Raw genomic sequence first — 19433 nt, 5'->3', positions numbered from 1 at the left:
ACTGACAGAGGCCCTTCTATAGCAGTACCACAGAGCTCAAGTTGTACCCTGTGTTTAGGTTGCATTATGCTGCACACAGCTTTTACAGGTCTGACTCGAACAACAGCATCATCCCGAACCTTTGTTTCACAGGGATGTGGGGCAGGAAACCAAGAGTGCAGCAGAACCTGACCCGTGGCACCCAACGCTCCCGCTCCCTCCTCCTCCTTAAAGAGGGACAATGACAGAAACTGCATCACTCTGAACTGGCTGCTAAAGAAGAACTGGCTGGTCTTGCCCCTTCCTGAGCAGCAGGAACCTGCTACAGCAAAGAATTAAAAGACCACTGCCTTGTGATTTTCAAAGTTCTGTGAACTTTGGCTGCAGCCACTAAGGAAAACACATACAACCGGCAGCTGCATTGTGGATATCAGTGCTGATTTCCCTCTTCACCTACTGAACAGTCTAACCCAGATTTTTGATGCTAAGTTCTCTGTGTTTACAGCCATCTCCAGATGTTCAGAGGCATTTGTGACTTTTCTTTTTTTCTTTTTCTTTCAGAGAACCCAAAACTTTCCAGGTTATTCCCCTCCACAGTCAGTTAGGATTATTAGATGGAAGGGGCCTGGACAATTCACGTGCTCATGGGGAGGAAATCAGAATTATTTATCCTCTCTTTCTAAGGGTTTAGATCATGCTGGCTGCTCTGCAGCTTGACAGAGCTTTTGCACGGTACAATGCAGCTGTTTAAACATTACAATGTCACTGTGTTTGGAAGAGGGTGCTGTTGTATTAGACAACCCTTTTGATTTTTCAGTCATTGAATTTCTCAGCATTTCTTAGGAGCCAACGGGGCATACGATTCACAGAGGCAACTGACTGCTTTGAAGGCTGGAGAGCAGCGGAGGTGCAGGGCACTGGGAATTAATTGAGGATGAAAAATGTAGCGCAGATCAGATCCTGAGAGCGGAAATACCTGCCAGGATGAATGCCTCTGTGGCACCAGACCCTGCTTTTGAGAAAAGTTAATGTATTACTGCCTGGCCTCACTGCTCAGTCCCTTCACCTCTGGGGGGAGGCTGGGAAGGTGCTGGGGAGGAAGGCTCGCTGTGAGCTCACCCTCTTCCTCACACCGTTCTTCTGGCAGCATCTTCCCTGGCTGCAGCTGGAGTGGGGCCCACCGACCCCTCTGCCCCACCGCTCCAGCCTTCTCGTGCTCCCGTGTTTATTCTCTATTTCAGGGCATTAATTTGCCGAAGGAACACGACCAGGCAAATCCGCGAACGGTTCCCCCTTTTTTTTATTTTTTTATTTTTTTTTTTTTCGCAGCGACCCCCGAAACGCTCCGCTCAACCCTCCGCCCACGGCACCCTAAAGCCTAAACCCCACGTTCCTGACCCAAGGGCAGCGACCCGGGGGACACGCCACGTCCCCAGCCCGCGTCCCCGCCGCCACCGCGGGCCACTCACCACTCGCTCTGCTCGGCCGCCCGCGGGTTGAACCTGATGTCGCTGTTGACATTGAAGAGGAGGTCTCCGTCGGCCAGCGGGGGCAGGGCGGCGCGGTACAGCGGGTGCTGGAAGAGCGCGGCCAGCGGGGCGGCGTTGGCGGCGGGCGGCGGCGGCCGCGGAGCCCCGGGGCCGATCAGGCGCCGCGCCCTCCCCGCCGCCGCCGCCGCGCCCCCGCCGCCCGCTCCGCCGCCTCCCGCCGCTCTCTCCGCCGCCTCCCGCGACTGCGACGAGAGGTTGGAGGCCGGCTCGGCGCTGAAGTCCTGCAGGATCCGCAGCGTGTGCTTGCCGGGCCAGCGCGGCGCGGCGGCGCGGGGCGGCGCGGCGGCGGGCGGCGGGCAGGAGCAGCCCGGGCGGCCCTCGGGCCCGCGGCGCTCCAGGCGCGGCAGCAGGTCGATCATGATGTGCATGGTGCAGGCGACGAGGAACACCATGAGGATGAGCACCCGGAACTTGCGGACCAGGAGCATTTTCATGGCCGGGGCGGCTGATGAATTAGCGGGGCAGGGGGAGGGAGGGCAGGCGGCGGACTGAGGCCGGGCGGGCGCGGGGCTGCCGGGCCCCCTCCGGACGGCTCCTCTCGGCTCGGGCAGCGAGCGATCAAGTCAATAAAGTTACCTCCATAGGCGCCGAGAAATAAACAGCCTAAACCCGATAGGTCCTCATGTCTCAGTAACATCAAGAACTTGGGAGGGGGAGGGAAAAAAAAAAATAAAAGGGGAAAAAATTAAAAAAAAAAAAAAAAAGAAGAAAAAAGGAGCTCCGGACCGAGCCTTTAAAAATCAACAGGAAAACAATGCCAGCGGCATGGTAATATAGAAAGCCATCTGTTCACGATTTCTCCCTCTTTTTATTACAGGGATCACAACAAACAGGGAAAACTGGCTCTTGGAGAGAAACCGGCATCAGACACAGGCGCTGATTAAATAAAAATTTAAAAAGAAAAAAAAAGGAGGGGGGGGGAGGAGGAGGGGGGAAATAAAAATATTAAGAAAACCTGTGCGGAAAGGCGACAGAAGAAAAAAAATCATCCATAATATTTGGCTGTGCTGGAAACGCTGACTCCCTTCCCTTGGATTTGAGCAGTGATGCAGCAGAAGCGCTCCCCGCTCGCTCTCGCTCCCTCTCTTCTCTCAGACTCTTTAAGAACATTGGCTGGAAAATCATTTTCTTAGAGCGGTTCCAGTTTCTTCATCCATCGCGTCCAGTGCTTGAGAGAGATTAGTACGTTCAACTGAGATCGAGTCGGGGTGGCTGCTGTATCCGAGCTGGGCTTGTGCTTTGGCTTGGGCTGGTTTTTTTTGGCTGCAAAACTGTCTGATGGCACAACTGCAACATAAAGGTTAAATATGGCACAGAAGAGAGGAGAGGAAAAAAAAAAAAAAAAAAAAGAGAGAGAGCGGAGAGAAGGAAGGATTAGAGGAAAGAAACTAATATGAATCAGTAGAGGTTCTTTTTTAGCGAAGAGGTCTTTGATCTCTGCTGGGTCTTACAGATCTTTTAAAGAGAGAGAGAGAAAGGAGGAGAGAAGGGGGGAGAGAAAGGAAAGCGGGGAGAGATCTTTGGCAGGTGCAGAGTGAAAACCTCTTTCAGCTACACTGAATTCTGGAGACTGGTTGGACTAGTAGCTCTGCAGCTCCAGCTTTCAGTGGGTGTGTTAAATATTATGAGCGAGCCATGATTCCTGCCTTCCTCACGTCATAGTTAGGAGATTGGCTAAATAAACGCTACAGTGATAGTAACAGGAAAACCTCAACCAAAAGAGGTTTTTTTTTTCCCTGCTCTCCTCCCTCCTTCCCACCCCCCCTTTTCATTCTACTGCAGCTCCAACTGGGGCAAGGAGAGGGCGTCTGTTCCACAAAGGTTTGGGGAAAAAAAAATTATAAAGGAAAAAAAAATAGTAAAAAGAAGAAGCGGTAGAGGAGAGAGAGGAATCTGCACTGGCAGCATTGCGAAGCAGCAGCGCGGCGTGTGCCCGGGCTGGGCTGGGCCATTCTGCTCCGTCACCGCCCGGCAAGCGGCACATCGCCCCCGGCCCGGGCAGCGCGGGAGCGGCGGGCTCGGTGTGCCCGGGCCCCCGGGCTGGGACACCTACAGTGAGCTATGATAGATACCCTCATCGGGCTGGGACACTCTCATCGGGCTGGGACACCTACAGCGGGCTGTGACACCTACAGCGGGCTGTGACACCCTCAGTGGGCTGTGACAGCCACAGAGGGCTCTGACACCGGGCAGCGGGCTGTGACACCCTCAGTGGGCTGCCCTCTCTCCTGCTGCATTCCCCGCAGCTGGCTCTGTGTCTGGGGCCCAGAGGGCTGGTGGCAGTGATGACCCTGGGCCAGCACAGCCCGCAGAGGCTGGTGGCAGTGGTGGCCCTGTGGCTGCAGAGGCTGGTGGCAGTGGTGACCTCGGGGCCAGCACAGCCCGCAGAGGCTGGTGGCAGTGGTGACCTCGGGGCCAGCACAGCCCGCAGAGGCTGGTGGCAGTGGTGGCCCTGTGGCTGCAGAGGCTGGTGGCAGTGGTGGCCTCGGGGCCAGCACAGCCCGCAGAGGCTGGTGGCAGTGGTGACCCTGTGGCAGCACAGCCCGCAGAGGCTGGTGGCAGTGGTGGCCCCGGGCCAGCACAGCCCGCAGAGGCTGGTGGCAGTGGTGACCCTGTGGCAGCACAGCCCGCAGAGGCTGGTGGCACTGATGACCCCGGGCCAGCACAGCCCGCAGAGGCTGGTGGCAGTGGTGGCCCCGGGCCAGCACAGCCCGCAGAGGGCTGGTGGCAGTGGTGGCCCTGGGGCAGCACAGCCCGCAGAGGCTGGTGGCAGTGGTGGCCCCGGGCCAGCACAGCCCGCAGAGGGCTGGTGGCAGTGGTGACCTCGGGGCCAGCACAGCCCGCAGAGGCTGGTGGCAGTGGTGGCCCTGGGGCAGCACAGCCCGCAGAGGCTGGTGGCAGTGGTGGCCCTGTGGCTGCAGAGGCTGGTGGCAGTGGTGGCCCCGGGCCAGCACAGCCTGCAGAGGGCTGGTGGCAGTGGTGACCCCGGGCCAGCACAGCCCGCAGAGGCTGGTGGCAGTGGTGGCCCTGGGGCAGCACAGCCCGCAGAGGGCTGGTGGCAGTGGTGGCCCTGGGGCAGCACAGCCCGCAGAGGCTGGTGGCAGTGGTGGCCCTGTGGCTGCAGAGGCTGGTGGCAGTGGTGGCCCTGGGGCAGCACAGCCCGCAGAGGCTGGTGGCAGTGGTGGCCCTGTGGCAGCACAGCCCGCAGAGGCTGGTGGCAGCTGGCTGAGAGCGGGGACACTCTGCAGGAAGGAACAAGCTGTTCCTGCTTTTCCAGGTGCTCAGGCCGGGATGCTCAGAGCTGCTGGGTTCTGTCTTTGGGCAGAGTTCCCCTGGATTCTCTGGTCATTGCAGGGCTCCAAAGGCTGGTCAGTTGGACTGTAGGAGAAGGGAGAAATATAATGTGCTTATTCCGACCCACCACCACCTTTCTACAGAATCATCTCAATGCTGGATGTGGTGACCCATTTTTTCCCTGCAGTAAGCCACACTGAAGTAGTTTTTTTCCTCAGAAAGTCTTCCCCCACCCACCAGGCTCCATCCAGCACTGTTCCCTTACTGGCACTTCTGCAGAGCCCCGTGCCCTGCACTCCTCTGAAGCACATCCATGCAGTATTACACTGTTACCATGTTTTGCACGAGAGAAACCACAGATTTTCCAGCAGGAAAAATGGACTGGTGAAAAAAAAAAATAAACCCACCAAAAACAACAAACTTCCCCCCCCCAAAAAATAAAAAGAAAACAAAAAACAAAAAACAAAAAACAAAACAAACCCCCCAAATACCAAAAAAAACCAAAACCCCAAAAAACCCCAAAACAAAAAACTCTCCCTAAAACAACCTAATAGGAGACCTATGAACTGCTCTGTACCTTTGTGGAGAGACAAAACTTGCTGTCCTAGAGCAGCCCTGTAGTCCCAGGGTTCAGAGGTACACCTGGATCTTTCAAGTACAGGTGAACTTAGTCACAGAAAAACATTTTTCAACAGAGCCAGAAGCAAGGCTTTCTGTCTATTCCCACTTTTTTTTTTTTTCCTTTTTTTTTAATTTTTTTTTTTTTTTTTTTTTTTTTTTATTTTGCCAGGAGCAGCTTGGACAAAGGCTGCCTGGACAGGTGACCACACGGCTGATGGAGGAGGGCAGCAGAGGCCAGTGAGGGGTGAGTGCAGGGGATGTGGTTCCCTGTGTATCGCTTGTGTTACACTGTGCTGTGGTTTTTTAAGGAGTTCTGGGGGAGCTGTTTGTAGCACTTCAAGTGAGGATAGATAACATGACACCTTATCTCCTTTAGCAAGGCCCAGCAGAATTTGTAGGTTGCAAATTTTAGCTACGTGGAGGTTTGGGCTTTTTTCTTAGTGTTTGTTCTACTGAAACTAAGTCTGTGGTGTTCGGTGGGGGTGAAACTGAGCAGCTCTGAGGAGAAAGTTGCAGATTACTTAAGTGAGTTCTTTAAGTTAAAGTTGTTTGAATTTACTTTAGAGTAAAAGAACATTGTGTCAAAGGTTGTAACTCCATGTGTAAGCTACATAATGAAAGGGAAACTGGCTTTGAAATATAATGCGAGCAGCTAGATGCAGTTAATTACATGATTTTCAAGAGGTGAAAATGACCATATTGTGAACAAGTAACTAATTCCTTGAAACTACATGTTTTTGTTTTCATCAGGGTGACCTTTAGCGCATATTGGCTATTTTGTTAAGTATGGTTTCATCTAAATTGTGTCTGCCTGTAAACTGAATCTCCCTCTCTTCCAGGAGCTGTTTATTCCTTGAGCCTTTAAAACATTTGAGTTTAATCTAAGGATGTGAGATTGGTAGATGTACTGTATTCTGTTCTGTAACTGACCTTTGTGGACAAGTTTTGGCTGGACCAAAGTGCCCCAGAGATGTGAATAAAAGAGCGCTGTCTCTGCATTTATTTCTCAACTTCAGTATCCACAAATGCCTTTAGCCACTGATTGGTCATCTGTGATCTAAGATGTACTGGCCAGTTGGTGAATTCTGAGAGACTGAGCTCGTAGCTTGGCTTTGGACTGCAGGAAATGCATAATTCCTTGTTTCCTGAGCCTTTCTTCCTCTGCCCTGAGGGCTGGTAATGATGAGCACCAGCAGTGTTACAGCCCCTCTGGGCTGTGCTGATGGGTGAGACCAAGGGAATGAAGCCAAGCTCAGCTGGCTCTTCCCAAAGCCCTGGGGGCTCCCCATTAGCCCACCACACGAGGATGACACCAGCCAACCTGTTTTCTCATGGACCTTTCCCATGAGCAAGGGCCCTGCTCTTGTCCTGGGCTCCTGTGCCTTGGGTGTGAGGGAAGGGGCAACTCTCACCTCTCTAATCATCTCTTTAGGAGCACAACATCAGTGCCAGTCTCACCTTTGCATTCCTGCTGGTGAGCCCTTGGGGCTGGCAGGGAGCCTGGTGTTCTGGCCAGGGAGATGGGAACTGGAGGATCTGCTGGGGTGGGAGGGCTGAGGTGGCTTCTGGTCAGCAAGTCAGGGATTGCTGATGTGTGAAATCACTGGGAGGAGCTGGGCTGCAGGTCAGGATAGCCTGGGAATTGGGGGGCAGGTGGCAGGCAGACCCAGGGACTGGGTCAAAGGTGTTCCAAGGCTAGTGCAGCTTCCCAGGACAACCCCATTGCTGGCCCTGGGCAAGTGTGAGCTTGGTGCAAGAGAGTGCTGGGGGTTGTGTGATCCACCCCTGCTTGGGAAGGGTTCCCTTTTCCTGCTGCAAGGGAAGGAATGGGGATTTGTGGCCAGCCAGCTGAACTTCAGCCCTGCATCCCTGTCCAGGTACTGTGAGGCCCTGGCCCCTTCCCTTTCAGTGCAAGTGCAATGTTTGCATGCAAGTTACCTCTTTGGCTTCAAACATTTGCTTTCAAGACTTGCTAAAAAACCCCCAATTTTTGATACCTGCTGATTATTATTCAAGCAGGGTTTTAAATGCCGAACTTGTTTGCATAGAGCCACGGGGTCTTTGTAACCATGCCTGATTTGGGCAGATGTTAGTTAGAAGATAGTTGTTTATTATTTAACTTTCCAAGGCAACTTGGTCTTAGTAAGGAATATTTCAATATTTCTCCTTAACTAAACTTTACACCTTCATGTGGAATTCTGGTATGTGGCAAAGAGGTTTTTATTTCTGCTGTGCTGTGTGTTGGACCAGCATTACCCCTGTAATTGCTGGCATTATGTAAACAAGAAAATAATCAGTTCTTAATGGAATATTGTGACATCAATAAGTCATTGCATAAAGCTCATTTCAATAATACAAATGAAATCAAGTCACTTACATCAACTCTTTATTTTATTTTTGGTCACTGAATTAAAATCTTTCTTTTATTGAAGTGCTTGAATGTTATTGGGAATTTCACATTGAATTGCAACAGTCACAAGCCAAGATTGCGTTGGATCTAACAGGCTTTTTAATTTGGTATTACAAACTGGCAACTCAGCACTTCTTTGCTTGTTCTACCTTTGCTTTTATTTAATAATACAATCAAGAATTCAGGAGGGGTTACTGTCGTATGTCCTGTCATTTCTTCATTGTTTTGTGCATGAATTAGTAGTTTATCTGTTGCTGAAATCTGCGTAGATGTTTATTTTCCCCATTTTTGTCTGCCTGCCTCACTGAGCAGCCACAATGGTCAGTGTACGTGATAGTGTATTCAGGTAAATAAATGAAGCATGGTTTTGGGTGAGTAAACACACCCAGCTATTATTTTCTGCTATAACGGTTTACAGCCTTCTGATGTAAAAGCCTGAATGCAGCAGGGCAAGCTGTAAGTCAGGCCTGATTGCACATTTTGAATCAGTGTAATATTTTTTATTGTTACTTCTAATGGAAAAATGGATTTTGCTTTCTGAGAGCCTCTGTCTATGATGCTGGAAGTCCTGAGGGCATCACATGCCTCGCCTGGCCCCTGTGGCCTTGCTGCCCAGGGTCCTCTTCCTGCTCTCCCTCTCCTTCCTCCCTCTGAAGATTCATGTGCTGACCTAATTTATTGGTGCTTTGCCTTATAAACACAGATCACACTGGCACTCTAATGGGTACTGCATATTAACCTCCCACACTGCCAAAACCACTTTTATTGCTGAGGAATACACTCGGTACTGAACAGGAGGCGATTCCATAAGCTGGATTTCACTGTCAGCTTCTTCTGTGTGTGAAGAGTCAGCAACACACGTTTCAAGTGGTGTGCTGGTATTCTTTCAATAATGCATACGAATGTTCTTTTGGCTGCCTTCTGGCCCAGGGTTTTGTTAGGTATTTGGTATTTTTGGAATGAATCTTGACCAAACCTCCACTCCCAAGTCACAGAGGCAGCGTGGTCACCCGCTCCTTCCCATGCTGGTTTTGCTAAGGTTGCCTGAAGGGGCACTGAGCTGCAAGCTGGAGTTAAATAGTGCTGACAGGAGGGGCTGGTCCTGTCAGATCATCAGGGCTGGGCAAAGGGGGGCTTTGTGTGGAAACATCACCAGCCTCAGCTCATTTCAGAAAGCCAAAGCTTCCAGCTCCAGCCTTTTGCTTTTGAGTGCTCCTGTTCTCCAATTTGGAGTACAATATTCTGGATGTTCTAAATCCCCTGGGATTTCTTGATCAACCTGTTGAAAGCACTGAGCTGGTTATTGTAGTAAGGCAGTGGAACAGGAGGGTTTATTCCATGCCTGTTAGTTATTTCTCAGCTGTTGCTGCTGCAGATCAAGGGTTGGCTCCTCAGCTGGTATCAGCTGGCCTTGGCTTCAATGAAATGCCATCTAATTATATCAGCTGAGGATCTGGGCCACAATGCTTCATTCTTCCACTGTTGGAACAAAGAGCTGCCTGGTCATGCAAGAACAAAATTCTTGTTGTTGCTGGAGCGATGGGGTAGGGCCTGTGGAGGGATCACATTTGCTGGAGCCATTCAAGTGGAGTAGTGATCTTGCATATAGCTACATTACAGAGGGGCTGAGAAATTACCTTCCTCAGTGGTAGGATGTTATGAAGAAAATTAGTTGTTAGGAGGTTGTGTTCTTATCTAAAAATTATCCCTGAGACCAAGTCAAAACAAATTACCTTGATGTGCATGACATAAGAGCATGCACTGCTTGAGTTATCGTAATTTCATCTTCTTATAGCAACTAATTCCTCTAAAAATAATTGTGATCAAATAGCCTGTGCTCCTTGTGGACTTTCTGAGTTAGTGCATGAATCTTTATAAAGCAAAGGAAACACGGCTTGCTAAATTACACATCAAATAATTTTGCAGTTTCAGTGAAATTGAGGAAGCTACCTGATTTACGCCAGGAAAAAAAAAATGCATCCTGATGCTAAAACAAGGTGTAGCTACACATGCACACAGAAAGCTTCTACCTACTGCAGTGTGCAGTCACACACATACCCATTTGAGTGCATATGAAACTATGAACAGCCTAATTGTACACTAAAGAATCTCTTCTGGGAATCCCTTTTTAGATTCTAGTCTAATTTTGATTTGTATGGATGTTTTGACACCTCAGCTTGAGCTTTTTCCCTCTTGGATGGCTAATTTTTCAATCAGATCATTAAAAAAACCCCACACCTGAGAAACTGAGAGCAAACCACACGATATTTTAAGCATGTGACAGCCTCAAATAGAAATTAAAATACTAATAGAAACCCTCATGGGAGAGTCTTACGGCTAGGCAGTGTATCCTAATAGGCTGTGAATTACTCTGCCCCTGGGAGACACCAGGATTCTCCCCAACTTGGATGCTCCTTGCCAATGGGATTCTGAGAAGTTGCTTCAGTTCTGTCTCCTTCTCTGATGGGAAGGATACCCTGGAGAATTTTGAGATCTGTTAATAAAAGCCACTACAGGAGGGAAATAGTGCTGGTTTAGGTCTTTTTCCCTTTGGAGAATAATTCATGCTCCTGACTTTAACCCCATGAGAAATTCAGAATCCTGAAAATATAACAGGAAGGGCTGAAACACTGGGACTTGGGGTGAGTCCTTGAGTCACACAACCCCTTAAACTTGGCAGAGTCCAAGTCTAAGCCCACTATTTCTTGGCTTGGTGGGAGCTTCCTTTCTGATGAATTGGCCCTTGCCCTGTGGTTTGGGGCTCTCTTTGCCCCCTTCTGCCAGGGCACTCCCCTGCTGCTGTCACCCTGCTGAGGAGTGTGCACCCAGCACCTGCAGTTCCTGCTACACACCCCCGAGCTCAGAATTCACCCCTTCTGGCCTCAATCAGGGTGGGCCCAGGGCTGGCTTGGCCTCGATGAAGATGTGGGGAGCCTGTTGTTATTTTGCCAAGGCAGGTGGTGATGTCTCAGGGTCTCTGTCCCTCCCTTCCCGTCAGCAGGATGGGCTTTCCTGCATCCGTTTTGTTGTCAGTGATTTCTGCTCCTCCAGTTCTAATTTGGTTTTGTTTCCCTAAGGGCTTTTCTTAATACTGTCTCAATTTCTGGATTATTCTTTCTGATATGTCGCAATAGTAAATTTTAGTGATTAGATGTGGCTATTTTGCATTTGCTGTTGAAGGCTGGAGGTGTGCAGCCCGTGTGGTAAAGCAGCTGTGCTGTTATGGGGGAGGGATGCTCTACGAGTTTGGGAATGTGTCAGGGTGCTGGGGGCAAGTTAGTTTTCTACATCCATTTTTTCTTGTCAGGCCTTGGGCTTCTTTCTCCAAGGCGTGGGTTCAAAAACACTTGAGACAATTTAGGTGCCTGAGCTGGAGGCATAATTGCCATAGACTCCCTTGTAAATCAGACCTAATTGCCTTCGGGTTTGTCACTTAGTTGAGAGACCAACATGTTTTTCCACGTATAGGTTGGAGTAATAAGGTTTGATTTATCTACTCTGTCTTTTCAGAGATGTGTGCTTTGGGGCAGGGTTCTGTGTTCTGCATTTGTGCAGAGCCTACAGCAAGCAAGCTGTGTCCTCAGGTGGAATACAAGTTGGAAGGAGGGTGGGGTTAATATCCACACACAGCACCTGTAATCCAGTGGTGAAAGGAGTTGCTCACTTACCTTCACTGCTGGAAGATAAAACTCCAGGCAGTTGCCAAGAAATGTGTCAAGGTTATGACTCTCAGGTGGGCTGAAACACCAATGTCAGACATGCAAAGTGAAAGTGGTTTCCAGTGCAGGCTTTGTCCTTGTCAGGTTCTTTGAAGATTGAGGTAACTTAAAAAGAAGGGGGGGAAAAAAGGGTTTCCATGGAAATTTTTGAAGCCAGAGGAGTGAATATTGGTGTTCGCTTTGTTCTGTGTTCTTCACAGCTGATAGAAGTCACAGTGTAAATGGACTTAACTGCTGAGTGACCTTTGACAAAGCCAGATAGGAAGTCTTTGTTGTTGTTGTCAGTGATGGTAATTTCCTTTTTTTTTTTTTTTTTCAAGGCAAGAAGTCTTTTTCAGTGTGGTGATTCACTAGTTTTACTGAAACTTTGAGACAGAGACGTGGTGACAGGATAGTGATTGCAGTGAGTAACAAGGCTCAGTCAATTATTGACCAGCCCATCTCAGCACCTTTGTTTTCCTTGCTGACAAAATATCACAACCTTTATACAAAGAGCTGAGCCGGCAGGAACCCAGCATTGCTCATTCTGGATGTCACTGTGAGCAATGAGCATTTGCTTGTTATAAAGTGAATTGAATTCTCTCCTCGCAAAGTTTCTTCCCATTATCTTTTGGATTAGCGCTCTGTACATGGCTGTCTGCTCTGATTTCTGTCCTCTCTCATAGGAAAACATGCAGAAGAGGTAAAAGCCAATGCAATTGCTGTTTTCTGAAATATTTTACAAGACACCTTAGCACAGCCAGCTAGAGCAGGGCTGGGATGGCCCAGATCTCATCTGGAACACTTCAGACACGACTGCCATACACAAAATGCTAATGTGCTGACTCATATTTCTGAATCCTCCTTCAGGAGGTGTATCTGCTCTTGGTACTGGAGCTGATCATCTCAAGAGCACGTGGGTTTTGTAGTGACAGTGGTTGCAAAGCTCTGCTGTGCTCGTGTTTTGTGGTGCAAAGGTGTGCAGCTCCCTTCCTCTTCTCCAGCTCCTTTCAAACATAGGTTGTGCCCTTCTGGCAGGTTAGCCAGCTCTCAGGGATTGGACTTTTCTGTGCATTTGGCATAGGTATTACTCCATTCAGCTGGTGTACCTCTGAAAAGGGATTAATGCTTGAGATCCCTGAAGGGGTAGTGCCATGTCTCAAAGCGTTTTGCCTTGATGTGACAGGAAGAGGCTTTTTCAGTTGGATCTGATTCCCTCAGCTTGAGGTGAGCCAGCAAAACCTGCCTGGCCTCCTCATTGGCTCACTGAAGTCAACAGAAGTTTGATATTTGAGGACTGAACAGATTGAAGTGAGAGCCCTTGCACAAAATTCCATCAGCAGGAGCAGAGGTCCTGCTCAGGTCTTAGTGAATAACACCATAAATGTGAGCAGAGTTCCTTCCCAACTCACTGATGGTCACCACTCTGCTGGGCTGAGTTCTGCAAGAGTCAAATGAATGCTATTGGAGAGCTTCATGTAAGGCCACAGATGTGTTTTGCTCGTAGAATTCCAGTCTATAAATGGAGTTAAGGTGGGCAAGTCAAGTACTAAGGGTAATAAAGTGAAAATTAAATTTAGTAGTTACAGTGTGCAGTGATGCAATAAGATTCCTTGCGTCAGATTGCTGCTGTCCCACAGATAAATAAGCCAAAAATAAAAATAAAAATTGCATGAAGAGCAAAGTAGCAGCAAATTCAAAAATGCATCAAAGACAGCGCATTGAAACTCTCAGAGTTTACCAAAAAAGCTTTTGAGAAAAACCCCAAAGTTAAAAGGACAAAGATCAAAGGAAGAACAAAAGGAAATAGGGACAAATAAATTAAAGAACAAAATTATGAAGCAAAAGAGCAAAATGTCTTATACAGAAGGACTGAAAATAAATGACACAGAAAAAATAATGATACAAGAGAATAACAAATGGTGAGATGCAGCTTTTAGTATCATTTGTGTAGGTGTTTGTAGTGCAATACAAACACTTCCTTTATAATTTTGATTTTCTTTTCTTTTATTGTGTCTCAACCCAGAAAAGATAATTATAAGTTCCTTCTAATAATAATTACAGGTAGGCTGTGCCTTCTGCCTCTGGGATGTGGCAGAATCAGCACTGTGGGTAGTCAGGACCTGCTGGGGTGCTTGGCTGTGTACCCCTGGCAGGAGTGGGTGGGGGTTGCAGATGGCAAAGGGCAGAGCACTGGGAAGTGCTGGAGTTTGGGTAGGATTTGGGGGTGTTCCTGACAGTGGGGTGAAGGCTTGTGGAGGCTGGGGAGGAGTCTTTGATGGAGGTCTGACAATGTGTGACTGGTCCCATCTGCTGCCTACGGAGTGGTGCACAGGAATGTGAAGTGTTTCTGCAGTCCACGGGGTACTTTGTGCACTAAGGAAGATGCCATTTTCCAGAGTCTTGTCGTGTAGCTGTTGGCTGGAAACTCCATGTGGAGATCAGCACATAAATGAGGGTCAGGAGGTCCCCACGTGCCCCCTGCACTGGTGCTCAGGGCACAGCAGCCCTGGGCAAGGGCTGAGGCTGCTCTGGGGCTGTAGCAGATGCCCAAGCACACTCCAGGGTGATCCCATTATAGAGGCAGCACTAAAGTTTCAGAGCTTAATCACTCAATTTTCCACCTGTTTGGTATTACAAACCTTTGGCCAAATGGAAGTGAAGTGGCCGTTGTCTCGTGGGTCCAGCTAGACCCAAACCATTTCCCTCGTAAAGGAACCTTCCCCTCCACACTTACCTGGCATTTTGGTTTATCCTCAGAAGGGAGTCATTGACATTGCTGCAAAACAGTTCAGAGTTCAGCTTTATTTACACTGAAATACAAATAGTCTGTGGTGAATTGACCCTAGATGGACACCAAGTACCCACCAGAACTGCTCTATCCTCAGCTGGACCAGGGGAGGCAAAACATAACAAAAGGCTTGAGGGTTGAGATAAGGCAGGGAGAGATTAATCAACAATTGCTGTTACAGGCAAAGTAGTCTCAGCTTGGGTAAACAAGTTTAATTTTTTGCCAGTCAAATGAGAGGAGAATAGTGAAAAATTAAATCAAACCTTTAAAATGCCTTCTTTTAGTTCATTTCTTCCCAGGCTCAACTTCACTAGTGTTTTCTCTCCCTGCTGCCCCCAAAGTGGCACAAGGGGACAGGGAATGCAGGGAAGTCTCTGCTCTGACATTTGGAGCACCCACCTGGGTGTCTGCAGGGTTGCTGCTCTTGTGTAGCCTCTTCTCTCCTGGCTGCAGTTGTGAAATTTTGTGGGGTTATTCCCCTTCTAAAGCAGGTGTCCCAGAGATGCACTGCTGCTGATGGGCTCAGTGGCAGGTTCTCTTTGGAGCTGGCTGCCACTGGCTCCACTGGGCACAGGGGAAACTTCTGGCAGCTTCTCACTGAAGCCACCCCTGTAATCCCCCCAAACCCAAACCTTGCCATGCAAAATGAATATATAACCCTACCCCAGAGGGGAATGTTGGCAGTTTCTATGCCCTGGGGCCTCTTTTCCACCATTAAATTTCTGGAGGCCATGCTCTGGTGCAGCAGCTCATCTGCTCCTGCTGTGGCAGCAGGGGATGGGAGAAGACAGCAGATGTGCTCCTGGTTGTACCCCACAGGACGTGCCATCTGAAGTGGTTTTGTTCTTCACCTGCTGGCACCTGACAGCCAAGAAGGGCTGAGGAACAAACTGCAGTAAAGGAGAGCGAGGAGAGAAAAAAGGACTGAGCCTTAAAGGGGTGAGAGCCACAGCAGTGGCAGCCACTTCTGGAGTCTGTTAATAGAAAATCATTTTCCCCTTTCCTTTGCTCTCCAGACCCCGGTGTTCAGAGGGCAGGGGCTGACTGCTGGATCCTCCAGAGGGGCCATTCTTTCAGCTTGGGCAGGCTAATGCCACTAGTGGGGAAACTTACCCTGGGTGCTGAATATTCACATTTGCATTCTTGAAACCCAAGCTGAACTTTTATTTAGTCTGAGTCATGATACAAAAAAAAAAAAAAAAAAAAAAAAAAAAAAAAAGGCACGGATCGCAGTTGTGAAGAAGAGCAGCAGAAATGGCTCTTTGGCACAAACATATGCAGGCCATATTTCTCTAGAAGTAATTTCCCATGGAAATTTAACCTCTGAAGGACACTGAAGTTAAATTAAATTGTAGGTTTTGTAACATAAGATACTATTGTCAGTCTGGCAAGTCTGGCAGCCATGGGGGAGTAACACAATATGAAAGAAATGGTACACCCGTATTTAGAGCTAAAAACAAGGAGCTTTTCCCAGAGTCTGCATTAATGTTGCCATCCCTTTGTGACTATGGCCATGTCATTTAATCTCATTGCATCATCTGAAAATGGCTGTGAAATTAGTACCACATGTAGCCAGTACATAAGGGCCAGGGACGAATAAATCACAGTGAGAGAAGATCACATTGTCCTTAAAGAGGAGAACTTTGGGAATGTGCACGTCTGAAGTGACTTTATCTTGTCATTTTTTTGATGGGTGAATGAGCACTTGGTGGGTCCTTGCTCTGCTTGAGGTGAGGGAAGGCAGTGGCATCTCTGGGGGGCTGCCACAGAAGGTGGATGGTCCCTGAGGCTCCCCCAGTTGCTGACAGCTCCCTCATGTGATGGTCTGGGACCTGTGAGTGCTGGGGGCTGCCTGTGCCTGGGCTGGCCTGGCCAGCCAGATGTGCCTCTGCTAATAATAACAGGAATTGCCCTACGAGCAAAGCTCCATCTGGGTCACTTGTGTAAGCTCGGGGTGTCGGCTCCTCTCCTCCAGGACAGGTTATGTAATCGCATCAGAAATCAAACATACCATTTGGATTTCACCTTTTTTATGAACATCTGGCTGTTCACGTTTTGGGCCTGCTGATTTCATAGGGATCCTGGTTAGGAAAAGGTTTTCTGTGCATGCAAGCACGGAAAACAGATGCCGAAAGGTTGCCCAGACAGTGACCTTGGAATTAATTTTCCAATTTGAGTGAATATCTTTATATTTTCTCCACTCAAAGTTTCCATAAGAGCAGTGCTGTGGTGTGTGACCTCTCTAGCCCTAACTCTGTGCTTATTTGAAAGCGTCCCTCTTTTCTCTAATGCTGCACTGCTGCCTTTGAAATCAGCAGAGAGAAGGGCAGTGGAGCCCTGCACTGAGATGTGACCTAAAGCTGGTGGCATCTACAGAGAGAGTCCAGTTGACTTCAGCAGGCTTTGGAGTGAGCTGGTAAAGGGCTGCTGGCAGGGCACTCTGTCATGCCCTCTCTGTGTTTTAATTTCCTGCCTTTGCTGGTCTCAGATAGTGTGAACCTACTGACCTCTGGTGCGTGCTGATCATCTTCTGTTTTTCACCAGGGAAGCAAAGCTCGGGACAAGTTTTGCTGGAGGATTGTCAGGGAAGTGATTGCAGCTTTTAATTTGCTTGACTTACTGGCTGAGGTCCATGTTGGCACATCCTTCAGTAGCTCGTTATTGTTGGAGGCTTTTCTCCATGGGTGTTCTCTGCAGCTGTGCTGAAGGTATCTGCTGCCCCCCGAGCTGTGTCCCCAGCCTCAGGAGCCTCTTCTCCACTCAGCAAAGTCAGTGGGATTTGGTTTTGGTCTCAGCAGCAGCATGTAAACATAAAGAAAGGTTTCACTGCCTTGTTCTTGATGGTTTTGAGTCCAGAGACTTTGAGGAAATAAGATAAGTGTGATAGTCTGTTCCTTCAAAGTCCCCACAGCATTTTTAACTGTACTCCTGATCGCTGTAGTAGATAATAGATACAATACATGCACCCATGCACATAAAACAGTGTTATTTTGTGCTTAGCCCATGTGTTTCATGTAGAAATCTGGATGACGGCCAGATCAGTAAATGACTCTCATTTTTAATGGAAATCAGAAACACAACAGATGTACTGTACAGTGAAAAGAGTTAAAAATAGCTGGTTGCAATCTCTGTGCTTGCCCTCAAACAAAATACATGGTATAGAGCAGTGGTGGTTTAGCATATGGAGGCTTTAACATCCGATATTCCTGAGAGTTTGCCAGCTTTGTGCAGGGAGGTCTTGAAGTTAATGGCAAGTTTCATAGACAGGATTTCTGCTAACATCTTAACTCTCTCCATGGTCAGTCAAACCCTCCGGCTGCTGTGAAACTCTTTATGACCACTTGCATGTTGCAGTAAATTTGTGAAAAGCTATGGAAAGCCCAGTAGAAGCTGGTTTCCATCCCTGTCCTAGTGAGGAGCTGGGTATTTTTATTTGGCTTTTTTCCTGGATAAATTGAGATGTTAATTCTGGGTCATGCAGCAAAATATTTTCAACAGTGATGCCTCTTTCTTATGACTGGTGCCACTTCTTTCTCATTACATATCAGAATAACTAGTGCAGCATTACGTGGGGGATTGGCTGCACCTGGCAAAACTGGATTAATTCCAACGTGCTGCATAACTCCAGACTGACTGCAGTTCTTGGGAGAAAAGAATTTGCCTTTAAGAGTTAACTTGAGTGCTGTCCCAATGTGTGCATCTTCCAGTGTGCTTGGCCTCATTGCAGTTGTCAAATGACTGGGGAGCCTTTATCTAAATCATTTTGATAATACACATTTGTAAGCTGGTGTAAAGAAAACTTTTTTTTAATGAATGTTATATGTTGGAAGAGCTTCATCTCCACATCACACTTGTGCTTTAATGCACAACAGCTTTTAGTAGTCTCCATGTCAGATGCTCCGTGTCGACTCAGAAATAAGTCTTAGAGAGCAATTACTCAAACTACCTGAAAGGCTGATTTTTTTAAAAAAGGAATTTTATCTATTTCTGCTGACTTCTGTACAGCACATTTTTGATTCAATATGTTTTTCTTGTTTAAAAAAGACCTTGTTTTCCCAGAGTGCTAAAAAAAGCCCTTTGAAACACCATGAGACTATAGTGATGAGCTATGCTAGAGAAACCAATATTATATATTTCATCATTTGTCTGGTGTCCTTGCCAAAATTCTAATTTAGCAGCGCACAGTAGTGCACCAAAGTGAGTCATGAATTCTTCAGTATAATTACCACACAGTGCAAAACCAAGGCTACAGAAGTCTGAACCTTTTCCTGTCTGTCATTTTCCCCTTCTACTCGCTTTTCAAATACCATATGCTGTGCAGGAAAGCTGTGCATTGCATCACAGCTTTAGCCCTGTTCTGAGCAGATATGATTAAAGGCCAAAATTCAAGTTAATAATGAAAAGCCCTTTTCTGTGGGGCAGTCAGAAAAAAAAAATAAAGAAAAAAGAAAAAAAAAAAAGAAAAAAGAAGAAAAAGGTGTTTGATTTCTTTTAAAAAGTGAGTTTTTATAGGGAAAACACCCTGGTAGAGACAGCCACTGTGGAGTTGTAGGGCTGGATATGAGATCTGAGTAAATGCTACGAGATGGTCTTGTTGACATTTTAAAATTAGTTTTTCCTTGAATTGATTTTTATGTCTTCATATTTGTCATTTTAGAAAGTGAGCCTTACATGTGAGGTAGCTGCAAAGGGCAATTGGGAACCTCATGTGTTCATTGAGGGTTCACCCCCAGGAATGACCCAATCCAGAAGTGTGCTGATGACTTTGTGTTATCACTGGGATGTGCAGCTGTCCCTCTGCAGTCCAGAGTTTCAAAATTGCTGCTGTATCCAAGTTCATGTTCAGTGTCTGCATTGAGGCTCACTAATTTTTCACGGGTTTTGTAAGTGTGTACAAAGGCTCAAATTCTAAAAAAGGTATCACAGAAGTCAAAGATTTATGGAGTTGCTGACAGGTAAAGTGTTTTTCTTCAGAAAGACCCGTTTCAGGTTGGTTTTGAAATTTTGCATCATTCAAGTTGCTGCATGTGACTTCCGCATTCCTGTCTCCTTCTAAATGTAAGAGCTTAGAAACACTGAACAATTTCTGC

General features: G+C 47.7%; 1 protein-coding gene across 1 annotated transcript in view; it reads right to left on the bottom strand.

Moving 5' to 3' along the window:
- FAM20C (FAM20C golgi associated secretory pathway kinase) overlaps positions 1–3183 on the bottom strand; it is a 57708-nt gene extending 54525 nt beyond the window's left edge. The window contains exon 1 of the mRNA XM_066329693.1: positions 1449–3183. Coding sequence (XP_066185790.1) covers positions 1449–1963 — 515 coding nt within the window. The 5' untranslated portion in view covers positions 1964–3183. The remainder of the gene's footprint in view (positions 1–1448) is intronic.
- Between the last annotated feature and the right edge of the window lie 16250 nt (positions 3184–19433).

This window comes from Sylvia atricapilla, chromosome 15, assembly GCF_009819655.1.
Source record: "Sylvia atricapilla isolate bSylAtr1 chromosome 15, bSylAtr1.pri, whole genome shotgun sequence".
Taxonomy (NCBI): domain Eukaryota; kingdom Metazoa; phylum Chordata; class Aves; order Passeriformes; family Sylviidae; genus Sylvia; species Sylvia atricapilla.
This window is presented reverse-complemented; position numbering and strand designations above follow the sequence as displayed.